The following is a 24,174-nucleotide window of genomic DNA, read 5'->3' on the forward strand; positions in this document are numbered from 1 at the left end:
CAATCTGACTTTAAATAGGTTGAGTAATGTGTGTGTGTGTGTGTGTGTGTGTGTGTGCGTGTGTGTGCGTGTGTTTCACAGATCATTTAATTGTATCATATATATCTTATATCTTTATTTAATCAACATGTGTTGGAAGAACTTTGTGCATTTATTATCATGTTTCTATCCAGAATATAATTAATGTTTGATTATGAGCCTTGAGGTCATAATAGAGGTCCCTTCAGTTAAATTTAAAAGTTGATCTGCAGTCTGCATCTGCTCGGTGACCCAGCCTCATTACCTGTAGGTACTTGTCCCACTCTCTGAAATATCATCCCAGTTTTTATTCATTCACTTTGGTTTCATTGATTATCAAGATTGTGGTTAAGAAGTAAAGATTGTAATAGGACTTATGAGCATCAACATTCAAGTTCCTCTGATTTTCTTTAAATATGAATATGCTGCGTTAACGTCTGTGTGATGGAAGAATGAAAGAGACAGCTGTGTTCCAGTTAAAGTAACTTTATATTAGGATCATGGATTGTTGTGCTGATCTTCCTTCTGATCCGTCTGTCAGGACTTCTGAACAGGCTTCTTCTGGAACAGAGAACAGCACAGAGGTGGATTAGGTCAAAGGTCAGACTGTAGACAGGCGCTGTGTGTAACAGACGTCACCATATTCACAATGTGTTCATGAGGACACTCACAGCAGCCATAGAGCCTGTTGAGCCTGGCGATGTCGGTGTGACTCATCTCCTTAGCATTGCCAAAGGAGACGTTGGAGTTGGGGATGGGGAGCATGGTGGGCTGGTTGTTCTTGGAGAAGGCGTACCTACAAGAGGAAACAGAGCAGTTAGACTGATCCACAGCACACCCTCCCACATATGAAGACACACTGCAGGGCTGAAGTGAAGCCAGATCTCCTCACTTGTGGTACTGCATGACAGAGTTGTAATCGTAGGCAGTTCCCTGGTTGAGGGTGGCAATCTTCCTGAAGTTGTGCTCCATTCCTAGAAGAACAAAACAACAACAAGACTCACATTAGTTAACATCAGAGTTGCATTTGTGTGGTTTGAATTCACTCTGTGGACAGAAAGGAGTCCAGCTGCTGCAGAAAGATCCCAATAAGCTGCAGAGCGTCACGGTTTGGTTTCATATTCAGAAAACTTCAGCGAGCTTCGTTTTCATGTCGGCTCTGTGTGATGTTCAGGCTCTTTTTGTCCACTAGGGGGCTCCAGAGACCAACTGTACTTAGACTGAAAACAAGAAGAGAAGAGCCACAACTTCCATCCATCCATTTTCTACCGCTTATCCTGTATTTAGGGTCACGGGGGGGCTGGAGCCGATCCCAGCTGTCATTGGGCGAAGGCAGGGTACACCCTGGACAGGACGCCAGTCTATCACAGGGCCAACATGTAGAGACAAACAACCATTCACACTCACATTGAGCCACAACTTTTCTTCCCAAATACAGTCATATGCTTGACATTTTCTTGTTGATGTAAACATGATCACTGATGGTCCTGATGAGAACAAGGATTTGGGGAACGTGGACCCGAGACGCTGTTAGATCGAGTGTCCATCTAAAGCACAGGACTACAAGCAAAGATGACAGGATTTAGCCTTTTCCTGATCTTTGGACAAACATGTTTTCAGTCTACTGGTAGTCTTCTTCAAGTAGATTCAGTGTTTGTGGTTAATGAGCAGAATCACAGCAGATGAGCTGAAAAGCACAAGTGTCTAAAATCAATATTCTTGCCTGTGTGTAAGGTTGTATTGTGTGTTTGTTCAATGAAATGTTAACCATTAGGCCTGCATGCTTTTTTAAGGGGGAAACACATAATATCAGTGTCTCTTGTCTGAATGGACGTGTCTACAGTTTAGTGGCTCTCCTCTCTGAATAATAACCAGCATCCTCACCAGACTGGACGTTCTGCAGCAGGACTTTGATGTGGTTGTCCCTGTCAGTGCGGGTCTGTTCATGGTTGAAGCCCAGAGCATGGAGCAGCTCGTGCTGGACGGTGCCGTGGTAAAGACATCCACGACGGGCCAGAGACACCACCTGCTTCCCACCACGACGGCCGACGAAGGAGTAGCAGCTGGACAGGATCAGAGACGAGTTGAACAACACTGAAGTGGGAGAAACGCTTCCAGCTCAAGCTGCTCCACAAGCTCACTTTCTTACCCCTCCTTGGACTCGATGCTCAGGTAGTCGCGGTCGCTGCTTCTGCTGGGCCTGAAGCGGATACAGGAGAAGGAAGAGAAGGACTCCAGTCCACGGGTGATGATGGCCTTCTCACGGGAGGCTGGTGGGACCACAACACACAACACTCAGCGTCCACCAGGAAGAACACGCTACCATACTGACCCCAATATTTCATAGCTTTTCTGGAAATGACCATTATGTATTCATAACATCAGATATTGTGTTTCAATGGAATGAAAGGACAGCTCCTATGGTTATTGCATTTGTTAGTTGTAATGTTGCTATTAATAGTGATTTAGGGTCATTGAGCCCTGGAAGTGTTTAGCGAGTCTTCGAGGAGTTTCATGGCTCTTAACATGTTTTGTTGCTGCAGAGGAAGAAATAAATAACTGATGAGGTCAAACTAATTATTTGGTTTCATGAGTCTTTACTGTGTTTCACCCAGAGACTGAACATAAGACGTGAACATCAGTTCTGAAGCCTCGAGTTCTGCATTTTGACCATCGCCATCTTGTTTATTGCAACCAGAAGTGACATGAGAGGGTGGAGCTAAGTCACATGTCCTGTTGCATCTTGTCTGTTGTTGTTAGTGTGTCTGTCTGCCCCTCAAATTTAATATGAAGGTGTTGTATGTATGTTACTTTGTTTTTCTGTTTTCTGTTATCTGCCTCGGGACAATAGACGAAAACTAGCAATTGTGCTAACTCTAGCGTTCATAAATGTACTTTCCCTATTAAATAAACAAATAAATAAAAAAAGAATGCTGATTTTTACTCAATGAAAATGTTACAATTAACTTTGATGAGCTGAAAACACACTGTGAAAGGGTTAAAGAGTTTTAAGACAAAAACTCAGACAACAGGAGTCATGAGTTGACTACTGAGTCTGGACAGAGTATATGTGGGTTCCAGACCTCTGTGTGACACTTACAGAAGTGATTGGTGATGTAATAAGGAACGTAGACCTTCCCATCAGTGAACTTTCCCCACTTGCAGCCTCGGCTGGTGCAGGGGTCGGCGTTCCTCTCGGCCTCACTGTCGATGGCGATGTCTCCTCCAATCAGGATGGGGCCATCGTTGGAACGGACTGAAACACATTATGCAGCCACTCAAACACCTGCTGAACTGCTACTAATAGAAGAGGAAAGTCTAAATGTCAAGACGGTGAGTGCAGCAGCTCACTCACTCAGATTCCTGTTGGCTCTCTCCAGCAGCTCAGAGACAGAAAGCTCCCCTGAGTCCTCCTTGGAAATGTCCTCTGCACAGGGACATCAACAACAAGTGCACTTAGTGTGAGTCTCAATACTGTGCATGTGGTACGATAGGTCTGATCATTAGAATAGAAGACATACCTGCCTGCAGGTTCAGTGTGGGATGAAAGGAGGAAAAACAAACACATTAGAAATAAAACCATGTGACTAGAAATTACAGTTATAACTGTTAGAAGTACAAAAAGCATCATCGAAGCTGAAGCTTTGGAGATAAACTTCACTGTGTGACACCATATCATCTTCTGGTAGGAATTGCAACTCAAAAATAGCTGCTCAGAAACTCAACCGAGGTTTAACTAAACGCTCAAAAGAACCTCCCAACCGAGTCTGAAAGTGGAGGAGATGAGCAGCTTCATAGGAGAGACAGGAGCAGAGTTTCAACATGCTCCTTGATATCCTCTACAAATGCTGAGATGCAACACGACCAATGAGCAGAGGCCGTCGTCTGTTCCTCTTTCACTGTGATCCTACCTTGTTGTCGGCCCAGCAGCAGGCAGACAGCAGCAGCAGAGCCACAGCTGAGAAGCCGAATACAGATATGCGAGCCATCCTAGCAGACCTGCAGGACACAGACAGGAATTACAGACAACCTCCAGTCAGAGGACAAGATAGACAACAGACAATCTTCACACACTGAAAGAAAGTGCACACTCCTCCATTGCTTGGTGCTGCAGATATTTGCAGCTGAACTCACCTTGGATCCTCTGTGTGGACTTGTGCAGCTGAGGTTTCACTCCAGCTTTTTATACATGTTCAACTGTGTCTGCAAGTTCAGATATGGACTCAGAAAGCCATCAGCTGAACTCACAGGCTTATCAGTCACATAAGGTTCAGACACATATGCAGCCTGTAACTTTTCAATACTGCGGTTGGTGGGAAAAAGGACAGTTGTAAAAATAAATAAATAAATAAAAGACTTGTCAGCACCCAGTGACATGTCTCACATGAGAATTTCCGAAACATGCAGGGATCCTTGTAAAGTGTTTTTTTGAAGCAAGTGCAGCGGTGGCAGCCAGGCCGAGCACGACAGTTTGAAGTCCCTTTTTGACACATAAATAAAACACAAAAAGCAATGATGGACGATGACTTGAGGAGTCTCACAGCCTGAAGAAATACTGCTTTGAAGTCTGATGGTAGAGCAGCTCATACATCTGTTTAATAAGAAAATATAATTATATATAGACAATATTTCACAGATGAATTCTATTCTTAGTTTTTGAATAGTTTTTCTATTTAAAATAATCCAAAAGTATTTATATCTATATTAGTCTCAGGAATATCCTCCATAGGAAGCTATACCTGAAGTATTGCAGGAAATTCATATGCAACTATTCTTCATTAGCAGTTCTGTTCTGAATGTAAAAAAATAAATGTTCTAATCAGCTAATTGTTATTGCAGCATATTATTTAATAGCAGAGTTGGATAGAGCTGCATGATATATTGGTACATTCCCAGAATCTCCCTGCAAAAATCTGCTTTATCTGCTGTCTGTTGGAAACATCTGGAGATTTACAGAAAGTATGCATTAGGGCTCAAAATGTCAGCATAAAGCCCTCAAGCACTCAAGAATGCGGCAGTGGGACAGCCCTAAGCCATCACACATTTTGCAGTGGTTGAGCCTCTGAATCCCACTGCTTTTGTTGGTGGGACCCATCCCTCTTCTTCATCACTGTGTGCTTGATTCTCTCAAAAGATGAGCTCTAAAGCCCTCTGACAGCTAAATCTGTTGGTCACACTGAGGGTGGAAGATTCTGTACTGTGATGCAGAGGTATTAGTCTCTTTTGTTCCACCATCTTGATGTGCTGGTGTGAGGCATAAAGTGGGACAAAGTATTTGATGTTTAGAACGTTATGGAATAACATTATGGAATAACATTATGGAATAACATTCTAAAAAGTGGTTTGCAGGTGGACACATGCCAGAGGATAAAGAGTGCAGGAAAGTGAGAGCAACACAACTTCTCTGTGCTTTTTATAATTATATATAATGTATTATTATAATAATGTAATATGGTTAAGGCGATAGAGTTACAGGTGGAAAACATTTATACATTTTTCTTCTTTTAAAAATCTGAAACGGGTCAATTTGACCCGAATACCAAGGGTTAAGACAAAGGAAACATTTGACTTGAAGACGCCGATTGTGGCTCAGAGGTAGAGCGAGTCAGGGGTTCGATCACCAGCTCCGGTCCGCATGCTGAAGTGTCCTTGGGCAAGATACTGAACCCTAAATTGCCCCTTAAGGCTGTGTGGCCTTTGTGTGAATGTGCATGAATGTTAGTTAGATCCTGAGGTTATGGCAGCCTCTGCCATCAGTGTCTCAGACGCACAACACAAACTTTAGAAATAGGCATTTTGTGTAGATTATAGAAGAAATATAAGACAGCAAATATCAAGCAGTTGTAGATTTTTTTTACTTGACAAACATTTTTTTTGCAAAGGACACAAGGAAATTGTAGTACTGCTGGCCTCCTACACATTTCTTAAAACTATCGTCTGATTACGTGACTTGTTTGTAAATGCAATGCTGCAAACCACTGACCATTCATATAAAAGCTGCATAACGATTAATTTAACATATTTTTCTTTTACTGGGGAAATCAGACAAATCCATATAACATTTCAGAGAAAAAAACATGCAACCCTGAGAGCTCTTCCTCACCAGTTCTTACAGCAATCCATGTCACAAGACGAAGCCACATCACGTCTCTTTAGAAATGTCTTCGTTGCAGCACAACGTCCACAACTGAAACAATTAATTGTCAGAATTTAATTATATTAAAAGTGTTTATTATTTTTCCACAAGAAGTCACCTGTTATAAGCACAAAGTATTCTACAATATTTCATTTTCTGTCTGTCTTTCTGTCTTTTTTTAGTTAGTTTTAGTTAGTTTTTTAGTTAGTTTTTTGCAGAATTTAATCCATGTGATGTGTATGTTTAGTTAAATCAAATATTGCATATTGATTTACATTTGTACCGATTGTCGTGTCATCTTTCATTTTTTTATCACACGCTGCTTTACTGACAACATTGATGTTGTCATTAAAGCAGCGTCAGACGATGTGTGTCTTCTTTACATTCAATCCTTTTTCCCTCATTGCATTTGCTTTATTCAAGTTTGTGTATGATTTTACAAGACTGTGTGGAAACCACACACATATTGCAACTGTGCCCACAATTTGGAGAAGTCGTGTTAACACAAAAACGCTTCTGCAACTCTGCACCTCTGATTTTAACCACAGAGGTGTTGTGTTAGCCAAGGTTGAGAGGCATTCTCCTCTGACCTCTAACTCTGACCTCTAAAGTCTCAGTACATGATTTGCTTCTTGTATTCTACTCACAGCCCTAAATATCACCAATATTCTATCTCCATCCTACCAATAGCTGAATGGCAGGACCACATCAGACTGGCCCCTGGAGATAAGGGGGGCTAGTTGGAACAGCTTGGCATCAGAGGACCTGATCCCCCACTAAACCACAAAATCATCCTCGGGTGGGGTCTAAAATAACCAAGAGGAAGTTAATGTTACATAACTAAAGGTAAATAAGTGTAATGATGAAGTAAATGTAACAAAAGCAAACAGGGTTGAAACCAGTGGGGAGAGAGACTGGTTGACCGATATCAGTTTATATACAGTTTTGCAGCCAGGTGCTGAAACTCAACCCACCAGGCTCCTGGAGGGAGCGGCTGCTCAAAGAGGGTCACACATCAACTAATTCATGATGATGTAACATTGTGGATGAAGCCAGTGGCGCCGCCAGCCGGAATCCAGTAGGCCTACGCACTGTGCGTACTTTTTTTGAAGGTGAATTTTTTTTTTGGATGGTGCTGAACCGGGGCCGGATTGGAAGATTCAGCGGGCTAGATATTTAAATTATGCAAATCAGCGGGTGACACCAAACAACGTCTGCCCAAGCAAGTCAGAGCTTTTCTTTCGCTCACACAGTGACCTGGAGAGACGCAGCCGCATTTGAGAGGACGATCGCGCGTGTGTGCGCAATAGCGCATAGCGTGTGTTGGCCCTCTCCACTACACAATACAGCTCGGCTCTAGTCTCGTCACCTCTCTGCTGCTGAGCACTGTGGGCCGAGCCGATGCATGTCTCTCTCCCCGGGCCGGGAGAGTTATCATACCGTACTGTGCGTGTGTGTCCAAGCCTTTGTGTGCGTGCGTGGAGTGCTCACAAGCGTGCGCTTGTGTTTAGTTCGGGGATGGAGGGCACAAAAAAAGATTTGCACCGGGGCCTATCACCATGATATACACTACTGATTTCACTGATACTGAAAACATTAGATTCTGTCTTAAAAAAGTATTTTTCCATTTGTTGTTGTATTTGCCGTTTCTGTGCGTACATTGAAATTGAATCCTGGCGGCGCCACTGGATGAAGCTACCCAGAAAGACGCTCAAATCAGCTTTACATTCACCAGCTGCAACATTAAACTGATAAAAAACACATATTAAACACATATTCGCAACAATGATTCACACAATTCTGAAATGAGTATGTTTTTGGCACTTTAAGTATATTTTAATGACTTTAACTTGTAACAGTTTTTTTAATATTCAGTATTGCTTCTTTTACTCAAATAAATGATTTGAGTACTTCTTCCACCACTGAAGACTATTAAATGTAAATATGCTAGATGTCTTGAGTATCGTTTTCTACCAATTTCCCCAAATATAATGAATATAGTTTCAATGAAACATTACGATAGTTGTATCATCATGTAGCATTTTTAAGTCAACAACACCTCAATAACACTTTTATCATCATCATGATTTATTTTAGGTTTTTGATGCCACAAAATTTCTTTATGGGGAAGATATTTTTGTTTTGAGCTTTAACTGAGATTGGGGATTGGGGTAATAAAAATAATCCTTTCTGCTATTAATGTTGTGATATTCAAATTGAGGGTTAGAAACTACAGGTGAATAGGGTAAAACCTTCGACTAATAGGAATCACCTTGAATGTGGCCCCGTTGATTACTTGCATTCAAACAATGTGTTTTGTATTACAAGTTTTCTGTAAATGTATGATTAAATATGGTGTATTATCTTAATACATATGTGCTCATTTGCACATATTTCCAGAAAAGAAATCTGAACATTGGTAATAGTTCAAAATTTTTGTTTTAATTTTGTTGACATATAAGTCAAAGGTTTTCACAAAGGGGAAATTTGAATATATATATATATGATATATTCAAAATCAGAAAAAGAAAAACAGCCATAAAAAAGGAATGAAAGTTTAAGGTTTGCTGGATGTATGTGTAATAAGTGATGATTTACGGCTCAGAGTCTGAGAAAAAAACCCATTTAAAGAAAACGGCCTTTAAATATCCATCCACCCATCCATCGTCTACCGCTTATCCTGTATTCAGGGTTGTGGGGGGGCTGGAGCCGATCCCAGCTGTCATTGGGCGAAGGCAGGGAACACCCTGGACAGGTCGCCAGTCTATCACAGGGCCGCCATGTAGAGACAGACAGGTAACCAGTCTATCACAGGGCCGACATGTAGAGACAGACAGGTAACCAGTCTATCACAGGGCCGACATGTAGAGACAGACAGGTAACCAGTCTATCACAGGGCCGACATGTAGAGACAGACAGGTAACCAGTCTATCACAGGGCTGACATGTAGAGACAGACAGGTAACCAGTCTATCACAGGGCTGACATGTAGAGACAGACAGGTAATCGGTCTATCACAGGACCGACATGTAAAGACAGACAGGTAACCAGTCTATCACAGGGCTGACATATAGACAGACAGGTAACCAGTCTATCACAGGGCCGACATGTAGAGACAGACAGGTAACCAGTCTATCAGGGCTCACATATAGACAGACAGGTAACCAGTCTATCACAGGGCTGACATGTAGAGACAGACAGGTAACCAGTCTGTCACAGGGCTGACATGTAGAGACAGACAGGTAACCAGTCTATCACAGGGCCGACATGTAGAGACAGACAGGTAACCAGTCTATCAAGGGCCGACATGTAGAGACAGACAGGTAACCAGTCTAATACAGGGCTGACATGTAGAGACAGACAGGTAACCAGTTTATCACTGGGCGGACATGTAGAGACAGACAGGTAACCAGTCTATCACAGGGCTGACACGTAGAGACAGACAGGTAACCAGTCTATCATAGGGCTGACATGTAGAGACAGACAGGTAACCAGTCTATCACAGGGCTGACATGTAGAGACAGACAGGTAACCAGTCTATCACAGGGCCGACATGTAGAGACAGACAGGTAACCAGTCTATCACAGGGCTGACATGTAGAGACAGACAGGAAACCAGTCTATCACAGGCCCGACATGTAGAGACAGACAGGTAACCAATCTATCACAGGGCCGACATGTAGAGACAGACAGGTAACCAGTCTATCACAGGGCAGACATGTAGAGACAGACAGGTAACCAGTCTATCACAGGGCTGACATGTAGAGACAGACAGGTAACCAGTCTATCACAGGGCTGACATGTAGAGACAGACAGGTAATCGGTCTATCACAAGACCGACATGTAAAGACAGACAGGTAACCAGTCTATCACAGGGCTGACATGTAGAGACAGACAGGTAACCAGTCTATCACAGGGCCGACATGTAGAGACAGACAGGTAACCAGTCTATCACAGGGCTGACATGTAGAGACAGACAGGTAACCAGTCTATCACAGGGCTGACATGTAGAGACAGACAGGTAATCGGTCTATCACAGGACCGACATGTAAAGACAGACAGGTAACCAGTCTATCACAGGGCTGACATATAGACAGACAGGTAACCAGTCTATCACAGGGCCGACATGTAGAGACAGACAGGTAACCAGTCTATCAGGGCTCACATATAGACAGACAGGTAACCAGTCTATCACAGGGCTGACATGTAGAGACAGACAGGTAACCAGTCTATCACAGGGCTGACATGTAGAGACAGACAGGTAACCAGTCTGTCACAGGGCTGACATGTAGAGACAGACAGGTAACCAGTCTATCACAGGGCCGACATGTAGAGACAGACAGGTAACCAGTCTATCAAGGGCCGACATGTAGAGACAGACAGGTAACCAGTCTAATACAGGGCTGACATGTAGAGACAGACAGGTAACCAGTTTATCACAGGGAGACATGTAGAGACAGACAGGTAACCAGTCTATCACAGGGCTGACATGTAGAGACAGACAGGTAACCAGTCTATCATAGGGCTGACATGTAGAGACAGACAGGTAACCAGTCTATCACAGGGCTGACATGTAGAGACAGACAGGTAACCAGTCTATCACAGGGCCGACATGTAGAGACAGACAGGTAACCAGTCTATCACAGGGCTGACATGTAGAGACAGACAGGAAACCAGTCTATCACAGGCCCGACATGTAGAGACAGACATGTAACCAATCTATCACAGGGCTGACATGTAGAGACAGACAGGTAACCAGTCTATCACAGGGCAGACATGTAGAGACAGACAGGTAACCAGTCTATCACAGGGCTGACATGTAGAGACAGACAGGTAACCAGTCTATCACAGGGCTGACATGTAGAGACAGACAGGTAATCGGTCTATCACAGGACCGACATGTAAAGACAGACAGGTAACCAGTCTATCACAGGGCTGACATATAGACAGACAGGTAACCAGTCTATCACAGGGCTCACATATAGACAGACAGGTAACCAGTCTATCACAGGGCTGACATGTAGAGACAGACAGGTAACCAGTCTATCACAGGGCTGACATGTAGAGACAAACAACCATTTACACTTTCATTCACACCTATGGGACATTTGGAGTCATCAATGAACCTATCCCCATCCCCCATGTCTTTGGACTGTGGGAGGAAACCGGAGAACCCAGATAGAACCAACGCTTACACAGGGAGATTCCGACCTGGGAATCAAATCCGGGACCCTCTCGCTGTGAGGCGACAGTGCTCCCCACTACACCACCAATTTTTTTTCATTAATTTTAATTCCACTATTCTGAAAGAAGACTTGTTACGAAAGCAAAATAACCCAAACTGCTAAAATGTGTAATCTGTTCCTGCCAACCAACAGGAGAAAACAAAAATCTTACACAAACCACGGTGGGTTTTATGTAATAACTGCCAGTTCCAGTTGGACTGAATTTGTCAACAATTCTCGGCTGTCGTTTCTGTCTATATAAGTTGAAACACTTCTCTTCCCCCTTGCATTCTCTTGGTCTGCTGCTGCCGGTGTATCTCCAGCCATGATCCTCCTGGCCGCTGTGCTGTTCTGCTCACTCCCCAGTTTTACTCTTCAGGTAAGCATCAGCAGATCAATACACAACATTGTCTGTAACTCAATTTGAAATGAATTGTGATACATTCTGAAATATTACAGTTCCAAAGTCAGTGTTTTGTCCATGATATACACAAATCAGCAGAATATTGACTTACTAGTCAACGTACAGCGTAGGGCAACTTTTATATTTAATTGTGGGGAATTAACATGAAAACTATACAAAGATAATTTGGTTGACTGCAAAAAGCCAAAATGGAATTTTGGCTTTCATTTTATACTTTGGACTTGTATTGGATTGCATTACCTTCTAATACAATGTGGAAATCCACACATTTTGGTTTTTGCTGCCTTGAAAGATCATGCCCCTCTTTACCTTACATGCTATTTCTATTGGACCTTCACCGCCCACAGTAGTCTCAAATTGAAGTAAAATATCTGCTCGAACTAAACTGTGTGTGAATTTACATGGAAACAACTTTAATTCAGTGGCTCCATATCCATTCAACTTTATGTTGACTCTGTGTCTTATCACAGGCTTCTTTGGAGAAGAGTGAGGAGTACTCTGGTAAGATGTGGCTACTTCTCAGACAATGACATTCTTTAAAGATATATATATATATATATATATATATATATATATATATATATATCATGTAACTGATACCAACTGTTTCCATGCCACAGGCAACACTGATGAGGATGAAGATTACAGCATCTCCACGCTGCTACAGAAGGCCAACGTCAACGTTGGTATGTTTAACGCTGCGACTGCTTTATAATTTGGAATTATCATTCCAGCAGCAAATGTACATTACTAATAATTTTACATTGAACGCAAGAATATTCATTAACATTTCATTGGAAATATTAATGTTTTCAGACCCAGATTTGCCCTGCCTTATACACAGTGGTTAAATCAAGACAATTAAATGCAGCACCATTAAAAACAATGAAAACATTTTCTTAATCGTTTTGCAGGAAAGAACTTCGATGATCCTCTGGTTCTCTTCGGTGACGTAGCAGTGCCAACAGGTCTACAGAACGCTGATCGCTGCACAGCACGAGGCTGCCTGTGGCCTAAAGCCACGGATGGCAACGTCTACATCCCCTTCCGCATCGCCCAAACATACAGTAAATACCGAAGGCTGTGAAGCCCACACCTGGGGCTGGTTTCACATGTGAGCCTGTGGGGGCGTCATCATGTGACTACAGGGCAGGCGACAACCTCTGCTTCTGAAATGTGTTTTAAACCTGCATTCTCTCTACTGATCATAGGGGGGCGACTTCTCTGGGTGCAAAAAGAAGTCTGATTGCATGGAAGTCTAAGGCTGCGGTCGAATAGTAAAAAAATTAGGTCCTAACTCCTTTTCCTAACACCTTTTCCTTCACCTCGGGGGAAAACATCACAGGGTTAAGGAAAGTTCGAAGGAAAACTCAGAAGGATTTAGGAAAAGACGTCCGCGGTGCTCAGAGAATCCGACCGGACTTTAGCTACGTCATTGCCGTGGGTCTGCGGTGGAGAAACTACAATAATGGACAACAAAAAGCACATCGTCCACTTCTCCCCATTGGTTCTATAAACAGCTGGTTCACTGACCGGCTTCAGGTCCAGCAGCTCCTCCTTCCTGTTTGACCGTTTGCTGTATTTACATTTCATTTGTGGTTTTAGTTTAGTTTTTGTCAAACATTTGTAACATGATTGAAATAAATAAAAAATACCATTCGATTATGATCACTGTCCACACACATTAATCAACACAATTCCAATTGCTATACTGTATGTCTGCATGAAAGTAATTGTTCAAAGAATTGTGGGTTGGCATGATCTCCTTTCCTTTCTTAAAGGAAGGTCCGTTGTATGCTATGCTAAAGGAGAGGAAGCATTGGAGCTCCTTTCCTTTGCATTTAGAGAATTTGAACGAATTTGAACTTGTTTTCTTCCAGGTCACTTCTTCAGTTAGGAACCTTCCTAAGAAAAATAGACAATTCGACCGCAGCCTAACTGTTTCCATTATCTAAAAAAGGGTAGTAAAATAACTTTTAATACGACGGCAGAGTGAAGATGAAAGCAATAGAACCTAAACTTATAATCTATGTTTCTCTGTTTTTTTTCCTGTCAAGGCACGAGAGAGAGAGATGTCATCACCCGAGGTCTGCAGTCATTCGCTGAGTCCACCTGCATCCGATTCACCCCTTTAAACAGACAACGCGACTTTGTGGACATCCAGTCACGCTCAGGGTATGGACCCCACAATGCTAACATAGGCATGAATACACTATAGACCAGTATTTACAGCTCGGCTCTTACACCTGACTTCAGTACTTTTATTTACTGCTCTCTTTCAGGTGCTTCTCGTTTATTGGGCGTCGTGGTCGAGGCCAGGTAGTGTCTTTGAGTCGCCGGGGCTGTGTTTTCCCACAGATCGTCCAACACGAGATGCTGCATGCCCTGGGCTTCAACCATGAACAGACCCGATCCGACAGGGACCAGAATGTTCGCATCTTGCTGGAGAACGTTATGCCTGGTGGGTCACGTTACAGACTTGCATTATGAAGAATATAGATGGAACTTTACTGATAATTTTTTTATAAAATATATCAACAAGTAAAATGGGGGTTGATATTAATGTTTTGTTCCGTGATATCAAATATGGCAGTATGTACCCCTCTTGTGAATTTTGAAGCTTTGAAGTAGCCAGTGGTGAATAGATCAAAATTTGATTTGACTTCATCATATCATTGCAGCAGGTATGCAGGAGCTGTGGGTGTGATTTATGTGCTCATCAAGATTATGTGTACAAAAAAGGGACATGAAGTTTCCAGACCATTCACTCTGTGCACTTACTGCAATTTTCAGCCATTTTGACAGTAATAAAACAGAGACATTGAATCTGATTGAGCTGTGTGATCCTCTGCAGGACTAGAGTTCAATTTCAGGAAGCTCGACACAATCAACCTCAACACTCCCTATGACTACAGCTCTGTCATGCACTATGGAAGGTAATGTGTCAGTATAAGACGACGATACAGCGTATGAATTACTGTTTTATATGTATTATTTATATATGGAGGGGTTAATATATATATTATAATTTCAGTGGCACAGTTTAAATCACTACTGTGTATTTGCACCATAGGTTTGACTTCTCTAGGAACCGGCAGCCGACTATCATTCCCATCCCCAACCCGAATGTCGCCATTGGTAGGGCCACCCGGATGAGTCGTATTGACATCCTTCGGGTGAACCGCCTTTATCGCTGCAGTACGTATCTATTTAAACACATGACTTTATTATCCCAACAATTCTACATCTTACTTGTTTCTATGTGCAGTGTGTTCCTTCTTGCTCCCTGGCTACCCATCTACCAACAGTACTGACAGACATAGGAAGATTCAAATGTGCACGTGCTTTGTAACAATACGTAAAGAACTGAAGTGGCTTTGACAGATTTTGATCTCTTTTTTAATCCATGGCAGATTCGACCAGTCCTAACCTGAAACACGTGCAGAGAAATCATTTTCTCTCATAATGAAAGTTTGCTATGTGCATGCTGTCATCAGTGCGATATAACGTAAGTGTACTATTTAGATGTGCTTAGCTGTACATTCTGTCCTCAGATGGAACTTTCCCTCTCAGTACATTTGAGAGATTATCAATCTTGTTTTTTTGGCATTGTTCTAAGATAGTGACAGATAGAGACAGGAACCATATATGTATAATAATGTGCATACATGTTTCCAGGGATATAGTGTGAAATGTAATGGGATGATATTACAATTGGCTCGTGGCACTCAAAGTGCCAAAAACAAATAGTTATAGCAATGTTGCTTTCCAAAAATCACATTAAAGGAAAAGTTCGGAATTTTGGACATAGGACCTCATTTCCAACTTACCCAAGGTGATATAGGTCGGTGGAGACCGTTTTCAGCACAATTGGTCCAGTCCTTATAGTTGCACAAGTCACTGTTGCTAAACTGGTGTTGAGCTAGCGTACGTCAACGGTAACATCCAGCCTGTCTCTAAAAACAGCTTTAACTGCTCCGCAGAACACCCGAGACAAATGTATTATGACGTCGGACTATCGATGTACATGTCAGTGTTGGTAGAATAATTAAAAAAATTAAACCAACCTTGCATGGCATTGGAATAGCTTATACTTTGTTCCCTGTTGTTGCTAAGGCTACATCAGCGGCGGATTTATATTATCTCCGGGCTAGTGAGGCTACAGAGGAAGACGGTTTCGGTTTCGCTGACAATCACGCGAGTTTATTCAGCTACTGTCAGTCCTATGCTAGCGGGAAGGAATCAGGATAACAGGAGACTATGGCCACTGCCAGCTATGCTGAGTAGCACACTGAAGCACCATTTTTATAACGCTGCTACGAGTACTAGCTGTCACGACTGTAGGGCGCTTAGGTTTTGTTTTTACACACTACTACTAACACGCAAAGTAAAATTCCGCTGCTGCTGAGAAACTAGTCCCTCAAAATGTTTTATCATTGAAAATGCAAGGTTGGTTTAATTTCTAAAATTATTCTACCAACACTGACATGTACATCGATAGTCCGACGTTATAATACATTTGTCTCGTGTGTTCTGCGGAGCAGTTAAAGCTGTTTTTAGTGACAGGCTGGATGTTACCGTTGACGTGCGCTAGCTCAACACCAGTTTAGCAACAGTGACTTGTGCAACTATAAGGACTGGACCAATTGTGCTGAAAACGGTCTCCACCGACCTATATCACCTCGGGTAAGTTGGAAATTAGGTCCTATGTCCAAAATTCCGAACTTTTCCTTTAAGACCTGGATAAGAGGAGAGTCGATTATCTGTTGAATCTTTCAAATTCATTTTTTTGGCATTTTGGGCACCATAAGATCCGTGATCTATCCAGCCGATATCTCCATACTAGGCAACTCACACCAAACAATATAGATTAATCAGCACGTCAGCACGTAGTTTTCCATTTTGGGGTCAACTGACCCTTAAAGTACTTAAAGAGTCTTGTACATGTGTGTGGTAGTGTGCGCATTCACATATATTCATTCAATAGTTAAATTTCTTTTCCAACAGGAAATCAAGAAGAGAAGAGGAAAATCATTTAATCTACAAACATAACAAGAAATCTTGTGAATGCCTTTTAAACAGAATCTGATTAAATTAGCTTGTGCTGCCCTAATGAGAAATTAAGTGTCCAATGACATTATCACCAATGTAATCTAATGAATTACAGTGTGTGAGCTTGATTGAATACAAATAAATGAATGAAAATGTTTCTTCCTGCATGTGTCTGTTTGCTCCATTTATCAACCTGTAAATTCTTGCACCAACATTCACCATGACTGTATGAGCCATATTAAATGTGCTTTATTTTGGTGTAATTTTACCCCGTGCCACTAGGGGGCGGTGTGGTTCAGTTGACCTCGGGTCAGCAGAGGGAGGCCATTTTAACCTGTTTGAACCTGATCACAGGTGTTGTTGATTTGGGGAGCAAACAGTTTTTCGACTGTGCCCGTGTGCCCGTGTCCCCGTGTATTAATGTATCTTACTTTAGTGAGGAATTCGGTTTATTGTTTTGTTACATGTATTTTGAGTTAGAATTATTGCGGCTGTGTGTTATTGGAAGGAAAATAAACCAGCAAAATAAACTGAACTCTCTTCGTTTTTGCGGTAATTGGAGCGCGCTGGGCGCACGTCGGAAACTATAAAGCAATCAACAACCAGTACTACTAAGTTTAGGGCTTAGTCAGTACACTTAGGTCGAAAAACTGCTTCGATTTGGAGAACGTTCACCAAGAGGACGCCGACTTCATTGACTTCATCAACGATTCACGTCTTCTTTGGAAACCACGGATGTGAGGTGGGCAAATGTTTGGAGTTGCCGATCGCTAAAGGAGCTGGAGCCTACCGGAGTGAGCTACGGGCCAGCGACAGCATCATCTCACCGGGACATCATTCATCAAAGCCGGCCAACGCACGATTGGGGTATGTGTGGATCAGCGCTGATGTTATGAATGGCCATGGAACTTTGTGTGCACACATTCGCGTAAACCCAATGCATTGGTAGCAGACTCGCAACCGACTAAAAATAACTTTCTCGTCGAGACGAGTTGTTTGCGCAACACAAACTATTTTGCGGACTAATAAAGCCAACTGACTTTGTCGTCATTATGGCTGAAGAGGGAACAGGCCAACTGGGCCTTGAGACTGAACTTGCGGGTGCAGAGGTAAAATCTGTAACTGAAAAACGTGTGGGTAAATTAACACTTAAAGCTTTGTTGGAAAAAATAAGCATTTTAGAAAAGGAAAGAAAGTCTAACTTTGGTAAACTGTCTAAAGTAAAACAATCTATTCTTAAATTCATGGGTGATAAAGAACATGTGAATAAGGTTGAAAATTAGTTAACCGTTTTTAATGAGTTGTGTAACACAGTACAGCAGGTGCATGAATCTTTATTGGGTTTATTGCCTGCTGAGGAAGCAAGCAAACATGAAACATGGTACCAAGCTAAAATGTTGAATGTAAAGGAGTTTCTTGTGGGTACAAATCAATGGTTGTCTGACACTGCCGCTTGTCCAGCTACTAAAGTGGGTGATCACCATGATGAGGAGGTTAATGACAACAATGGAGCTGCTGTTGGAAAGGATGAGGAAGAGGAAGAGGAGGAGGAGGATCAGATTGGACCTCAAGACAGCATTTCAAATGTGCAATCAAGGCACCATGGCTCAAACAGATCGTCAAGTAGCAGATCCTCCACTTCATCAGCCAGACGCAGGACAGAGGCGGAACAGGCCGCACTCTTGGCCCGAGCTGCTGCTTTAAAGGCTAAACATGCTTTGGAGGAGCAGGAACTTCTCTTGAGGAGAAAAAGGGAGAAGCTTGAGCTGGACACTGAGATAGCTGCCACTTCTGCTAAGCTAGCAGTGCTACAGATGGGGAGCAGCATCCATTCAAGGCAATCTGATGGAATGGCTTCCTACTTCAGAAAAGGGGCTAGATCTAAGCTCACCTCTCTCAATCCACAGGCCTCAATATATGTGGCTCCACCCGCACAGCAGCATGAATCTTTACCACAACAATGCAATGCTTCACCATCGGTAATGCCAACTAGCATACCAAATTTGGGGAAAAAACAAGTTGCCGTTTCAGCATCTTTGTCCACGCATTTTTCATTACAACCACAGCCAACTGTCAGTCATGGCTCTCAACTGCCTCACTTGCAATCAATGCCAACATTCAGTCAAAGCTTTCAACCCACTCTATGCCAACAAGTGCAGCAACCCCTGCAAGACCAAAATCAGACAGCAGGTCTTTACAATCTGCTGCAACAACAGAATGACATAACGGCTCTCCTTGTTCAAATGCAAACATCACATCTGCTGCCGCGCAGAGAAATTCCAACTTATGATGGAGAGCCTTTGCAGTTCAACACATTTATGAGGGCATTTGAGCACTGCGTGGAAGCAAAGACTGGCTGTAAAGGAGACTGTTTGTACTATCTCGAACAATTCACTAGGGGGCAGCCTAGAGATATTGTACGCAGCTGCCTTCACATGACTGCAGACAAAGGATTTGCTGTTGCTAAAAGGTTACTAAAGGAGCACTTTGGAAATGAGTTCAAAATAACAGCGGCCTACATGGAAAAGGTCACAGGATGGCCAAGCATCAAAGCTGAAGACACCAAAGCGCTCAAAGCTTATGGGCTTTTCCTCCGTGAGTGTTCCAACGCTATGGAAGATCTTCAATACTTGGAGGAACTTAACATGCCAGCGAACATGAAGATTCTTAGTCAGAAGCTTCCATATAAACTAAGAGACAAGTGGAGAGCAAAGGCATGTGACATACTGGAGAAAACTTGTCAAAGGGCACGATTCTCAGACCTTGTCAAGTTCATTGAGCGCCAGGTCAGAATCATTTCAGATCCAGTCTTTGGTGACATACAGGACACTTCACCTGTTCTCAAAGGAGCTACAAAAGTGAGCAAGTTACAGGTGAAGCCACAGCTGAGAAGACACAGCTTTGCAACACAGGTGGTCATTGAAGATGGATGTAAAGCAGACACTCACAAGAATGAGGATGGATGCAGCAGACAAGATGGTGACCAGAAGGAAAAGGCTCTCAGCAAAGTGACCGCCTTCACTAAAACTACACTTGTCTTCTGCCAGTATTGTGCTGCTGGTGGTCATGTTTTAGATCAATGTTTTAAACTGGGAAGAAAACCACACAGGGAGAAACTCGACTATCTAAAGGAGAAAGGTCTGTGTTTCAGTTGTTTGTGCACAGGACACTTGAGCAGGAATTGCGACAGGCGCATCACTTGCAAAAAGTGCAACCGAACGCACCCCAGTGTTTTGCACATTGAAGAGAAAGAAAGGGTTTCTTCGAAGGATGAGAAGAATAGTGAGCGGTCAAAAACATCTGAGAGCTGCAGAACATCCTCCGCTTGTGGTCTTACAGGGGCTGGCCACTGCAATGGAATTCTTCCCATTTTGCCTGTTAAGGTGAAGTGCGCAAAGGGAAACAGGGTTATTGAAACCTACGCTTTTCTGGACCCAGGGAGTACAGGAACTTTCTGCACCAGGAAGCTTGTTGACAGGTTGAACATGGAAGGATGCAAATCCAAAATTCATATCCGCACCTTGGGCCATAACAACTCAATAGAAAGTTCTATCGTTGACAGTCTGGAGATTTCCGGATTGTCTGGTGAGAGCTTCTATCCACTTCCCAAAGTGTTTACCCAGAAAGAAATGCCCGTCTCTACAGCCAACATAATCAGTGAAAGGGAGCTGAGAAAATGGCATTATTTAGACAACGTAAACATTCAACACATAAACGCTGACGTGGATCTGTTAATTGGCACAAACGCCTCCAAGTTGATGGAGCCTTGGGAGGTCATTAACAGTCGTGAAGGTGAAGATGGACTCTACGCGATCAGAACCCTACTGGGGTGGGTAATAAATGGCCCGTTACGGGGAAGTGACGACTGTGGAAGTGACCACCCTTCATTTTATGCAAATAGAATTGCCATTGACCATATTGAAGAACTGTTAATTAGCCAATATAACTATGACTTCAATGACCGAGCTTCTGCAGAACAGGAAGAAATGTCAAGAGAAGAAAAGAAGTTTATGGAGATAATGGAAAGCTCTGCTCAGCTCCAGAACGGACACTACACATTTCAATTGCCTTTCAAAGGGAAAGATGTTTTGATGCCGAACAACCTCAGGGTTGCCGTGCAACGTGTCCGTGGTCTGAGGAGAAGACTTCAGAAAGACGTAAGCTTTCACGAGGAGTACAAAAACTTTCTTGCTGATGTCATTAGCAATGGCTACGCCGAAGAAGTGCCGCAGCATCAGTTAGAAGCACCAACAGGGAAGGTGTGGTATATCCCGCACCATGGTGTGTACCATCCACGGAAGGGAAAGTTACGAGTGGTGTTTGACTGTGGAGCAGAGTACAAAGGGATCTGTCTCAACAGTCAGCTCTTGCAAGGACCGAACCTCACCAGCTCGTTAGTTGGAGTTCTTATGAGATTCAGACAGGAACAAGTGGCGATAATGGCAGACATAAAGGCTATGTTCCACCAAGTTAAGGTGGCAGAGGAACACCGAGACTTCTTAAGATTCTTATGGTGGCCTCAAGGTAACCTGGAACAAGATCTTGTAGAGCATCGAATGACTGTCCATTTATTTGGAGCAGTTTCATCACCCAGTGTTGCCTGCCTTGCTCTTAGAAAGACTGCTGAAGACAACCAGGCCCACTTTCCTTTAGAAGTGATCGAAACGGTCAACCGAAACTTCTACATGGATGATTTGCTGAAGAGTCTGCCCTCTGAGGAAAACGCAGTCACCATGGTTAAGAACCTTACAACCGTTTGCAGAAAAGGAGGTTTTACCCTCACTCAGTGGATTAGTAATAGTCGAGAAGTGCTTCAAAGCCTCCCAGAGGATCTCAAGTCCAAGAACCTGCATGAGCTTGATCTGGACAGGGATAAGCTGCCGTTGGACAGAGCTTTGGGTTTGCAGTGGTGTATCGAGACGGACACTTTCAAATTCAAGCTGAAAGTCAAGGAGAAGCCGCCAACCAAGCGAGGCATGCTATCCATCATCAGTTCCGTCTACGATCCATTGGGATTCCTAGCACCTTTTGTACTCCCCGCCAAGCTGCTGTTGCAGGAGTTATGCAGGATGAAGTGTGATTGGGACGATCCAATACCTCCAGCTTTCCAGCAGAAGTGGAAAAAATGGCTGATGGATCTTGAGAAGGTGGCATATTTCAAGATCCACAGATGTGTTAAGCCTGAAGGATTTGGGAGGACTGTCAGCGCACAACTACATCACTTCGCCGACGCAAGCGAGAACGGATATGGGACGGCTACTTACCTGAGGATGCAGAACATGGATGAACGGGTTCATGTTGCTTTCCTATTTGGCAAAGCCAGAGTAGCTCCCCTGAAGCCGGTCACAATTCCCCGTTTAGAACTCACCGCTGCCGTTGTTGCAGTAAGAGTGGACAAGATGCTTCAAGCAGAGCTCCAGCTTCCACTGAAGAGGGCCTGCTTTTGGACTGACAGCACATCAGTTCTTAAGTATATAAGAAACGAGGACCGACGATTTCAAACTTTCGTCGCAAACAGGGTAACCACCATCAGGGACAACTCTGAAGTTGAACAGTGGAGATACATTCCCACATCCCTGAACCCTGCTGATGATGCTTCACGTGGATTGAAAGCAGAAGATCTTGTGAAGCAAAGATGGATGGAAGGCCCAGAATTCCTACGGGAACCTGAAGAAACGTGGCCAACATTTCCTGTGGATACAAGTGTCGCTGTCGATGACCCAGAAGTAAAGAGAAATCTGACGGTCAATGCAGTACTTGTTGACACCAATGCCACATCAGAACTGATGACCCATTTCTCTGATTGGCAAAGATTAAAGGTTGCAGTTGTATGGCTTATAAAGCTGAAAGGAACTTTGCTCAAACTGAGTAAGAAGAGAAAGGAGTTGGAGCTTGCAAGCACCAGTGCTACTAGAGCAGCAAGGTTGGATGTGCAAAAGGAGATGCAAGCTTTCTCAACATCACTTGGGAATCAGAAAGTGACGCTGGAAGATCTCTTGGAGGCTGAGGCCTCCATAATCGCTTTTTGCCAGCAAGAGAGATTCCCAACCGAATTTGCTGCACTAACCTCTGGCAAGCCACAAGTGCCAAGAAGTAGCAGCATCTTCAGATTGGATCCAGTTTTAGATGGAGGACTTCTACGAGTTGGGGGACGGCTGAATAAGGCAGCAATCCCTGAGGACATTAAACATCCCCTCATCTTGTCAAAAGACCAACACATCTCCGACCTTATCCTCCGTCATATCCATTTACAGCTCGGACATGGAGCCAGAAATCATGTTCTTTCTGCTACAAGGAGAAAATACTGGATAACGAGCGGACCTACTGCAGTGAGGAGGATCATATCCAGATGCCTCATCTGTAAGCTCCATGGTGGAAAGACCGGTGAGCAAAAAATGGCAGACCTGCCAGAAGAGAGAGTGGTTCCTGATCTACCACCATTTACTAACGTTGGCGTGGATTACTTTGGGCCAGTTGACGTGAGAAGAGGCCGTAGCATCGTGAAAAGATATGGAGTGGTTTTCACTTCTATGACGAGCAGGGCTGTGCACCTGGAAGTGGCATATTCTCTCGACACAGACTCGTGCATCAACGCATTGCGTAGATTCATCTGTCGAAGAGGACAAGTCTCGCACTTAAGATCCGACAATGGCACCAACTTTGTCAGTGCAGAAAGAGAGCTGCGAGAAGCCTTAGCCTCTTTGAATCATGACCGCATTGAAAGAGCCTTGTCCAAGAGAGGAATCAAGTGGAGCTTTAACCCTCCAGCTGGGTCGCATCACGGTGGCGCTTGGGAGCGCATGATCCGGATGATCAGGAAGATTTTGTGCTCGGTGCTCCGTCAGCAAACCCTGGATGACGAAGGGTTCCATACTGTGCTCTGTGAGGCTGAAGCTATGCTCAACGATCGCCCCATCACAAGGCTATCTGAGGACCCTAACGACCTTGAGGCATTGACGCCAAACCATCTGCTGCTACTCAAAGGAAAACCAGTTCTCCCACCGGGACTGTTCGACAAAAGGGATGTTTATGCAAGGAGAAGGTGGAAACAAACCCAGTACATCTCGGATCTCTTTTGGAAGAGGTGGATCCGTGAGTACCTCCCGCTTTTACAGGAGCGTCAAAAATGGAACCAGGAGAAGAGGAGTTTTGTTCCTGGAGACCTAGTCATGGTTGCAGACTCCACAGCACCACGTGGGTCATGGATGCTAGGAAGAGTTCTGGAAACCTTCCCTGATAAAAGAGGTCTAGTACGTGTGGTTCGTTTAAAAACCAAAACAAATATCATTGAACGACCCATAACCAAAATATGCTTGCTTAA

The 24,174-nt window shown here is 43.5% G+C and overlaps 2 protein-coding genes across 2 annotated transcripts; one reads left to right on the forward strand and one right to left on the reverse strand.

Moving 5' to 3' along the window:
* Positions 1-513: 513 nt before the first annotated feature.
* Positions 514-3,646, reverse strand: LOC311010980 (hatching enzyme 1.2-like; the record flags this gene model as incomplete). Its single annotated transcript, XM_084005658.1, has 9 exons — positions 514-579; positions 690-814; positions 911-992; positions 1,903-2,081; positions 2,168-2,288; positions 3,119-3,274; positions 3,374-3,445; positions 3,540-3,543; positions 3,638-3,646. Coding segments are annotated over 9 exons (750 nt in total). The 3' UTR covers positions 514-577.
* Positions 3,647-11,648: 8,002 nt separating this feature from the next.
* Positions 11,649-16,968, forward strand: LOC311011428 (low choriolytic enzyme-like). The gene is made up of 10 exons (XM_084006368.1): positions 11,649-11,756; positions 12,272-12,302; positions 12,422-12,487; positions 12,716-12,868; positions 13,859-13,976; positions 14,084-14,262; positions 14,656-14,737; positions 14,875-14,999; positions 15,215-15,309; positions 16,809-16,968. The coding sequence occupies exons 1-9, from the start codon at positions 11,703-11,705 to the stop codon at positions 15,265-15,267; spliced, it is 861 nt and encodes a 286-aa protein (XP_083862494.1). The 5' UTR covers positions 11,649-11,702; the 3' UTR covers positions 15,268-15,309; positions 16,809-16,968.
* The last annotated feature ends 7,206 nt before the right edge of the window (positions 16,969-24,174 follow it).

The sequence above is a fragment of the Eutrigla gurnardus genome (genome assembly GCF_963514095.1).
Source record: "Eutrigla gurnardus genome assembly, chromosome: 1".
In the NCBI taxonomy this organism is placed as follows: Eukaryota; Metazoa; Chordata; class Actinopteri; order Perciformes; family Triglidae; genus Eutrigla; species Eutrigla gurnardus.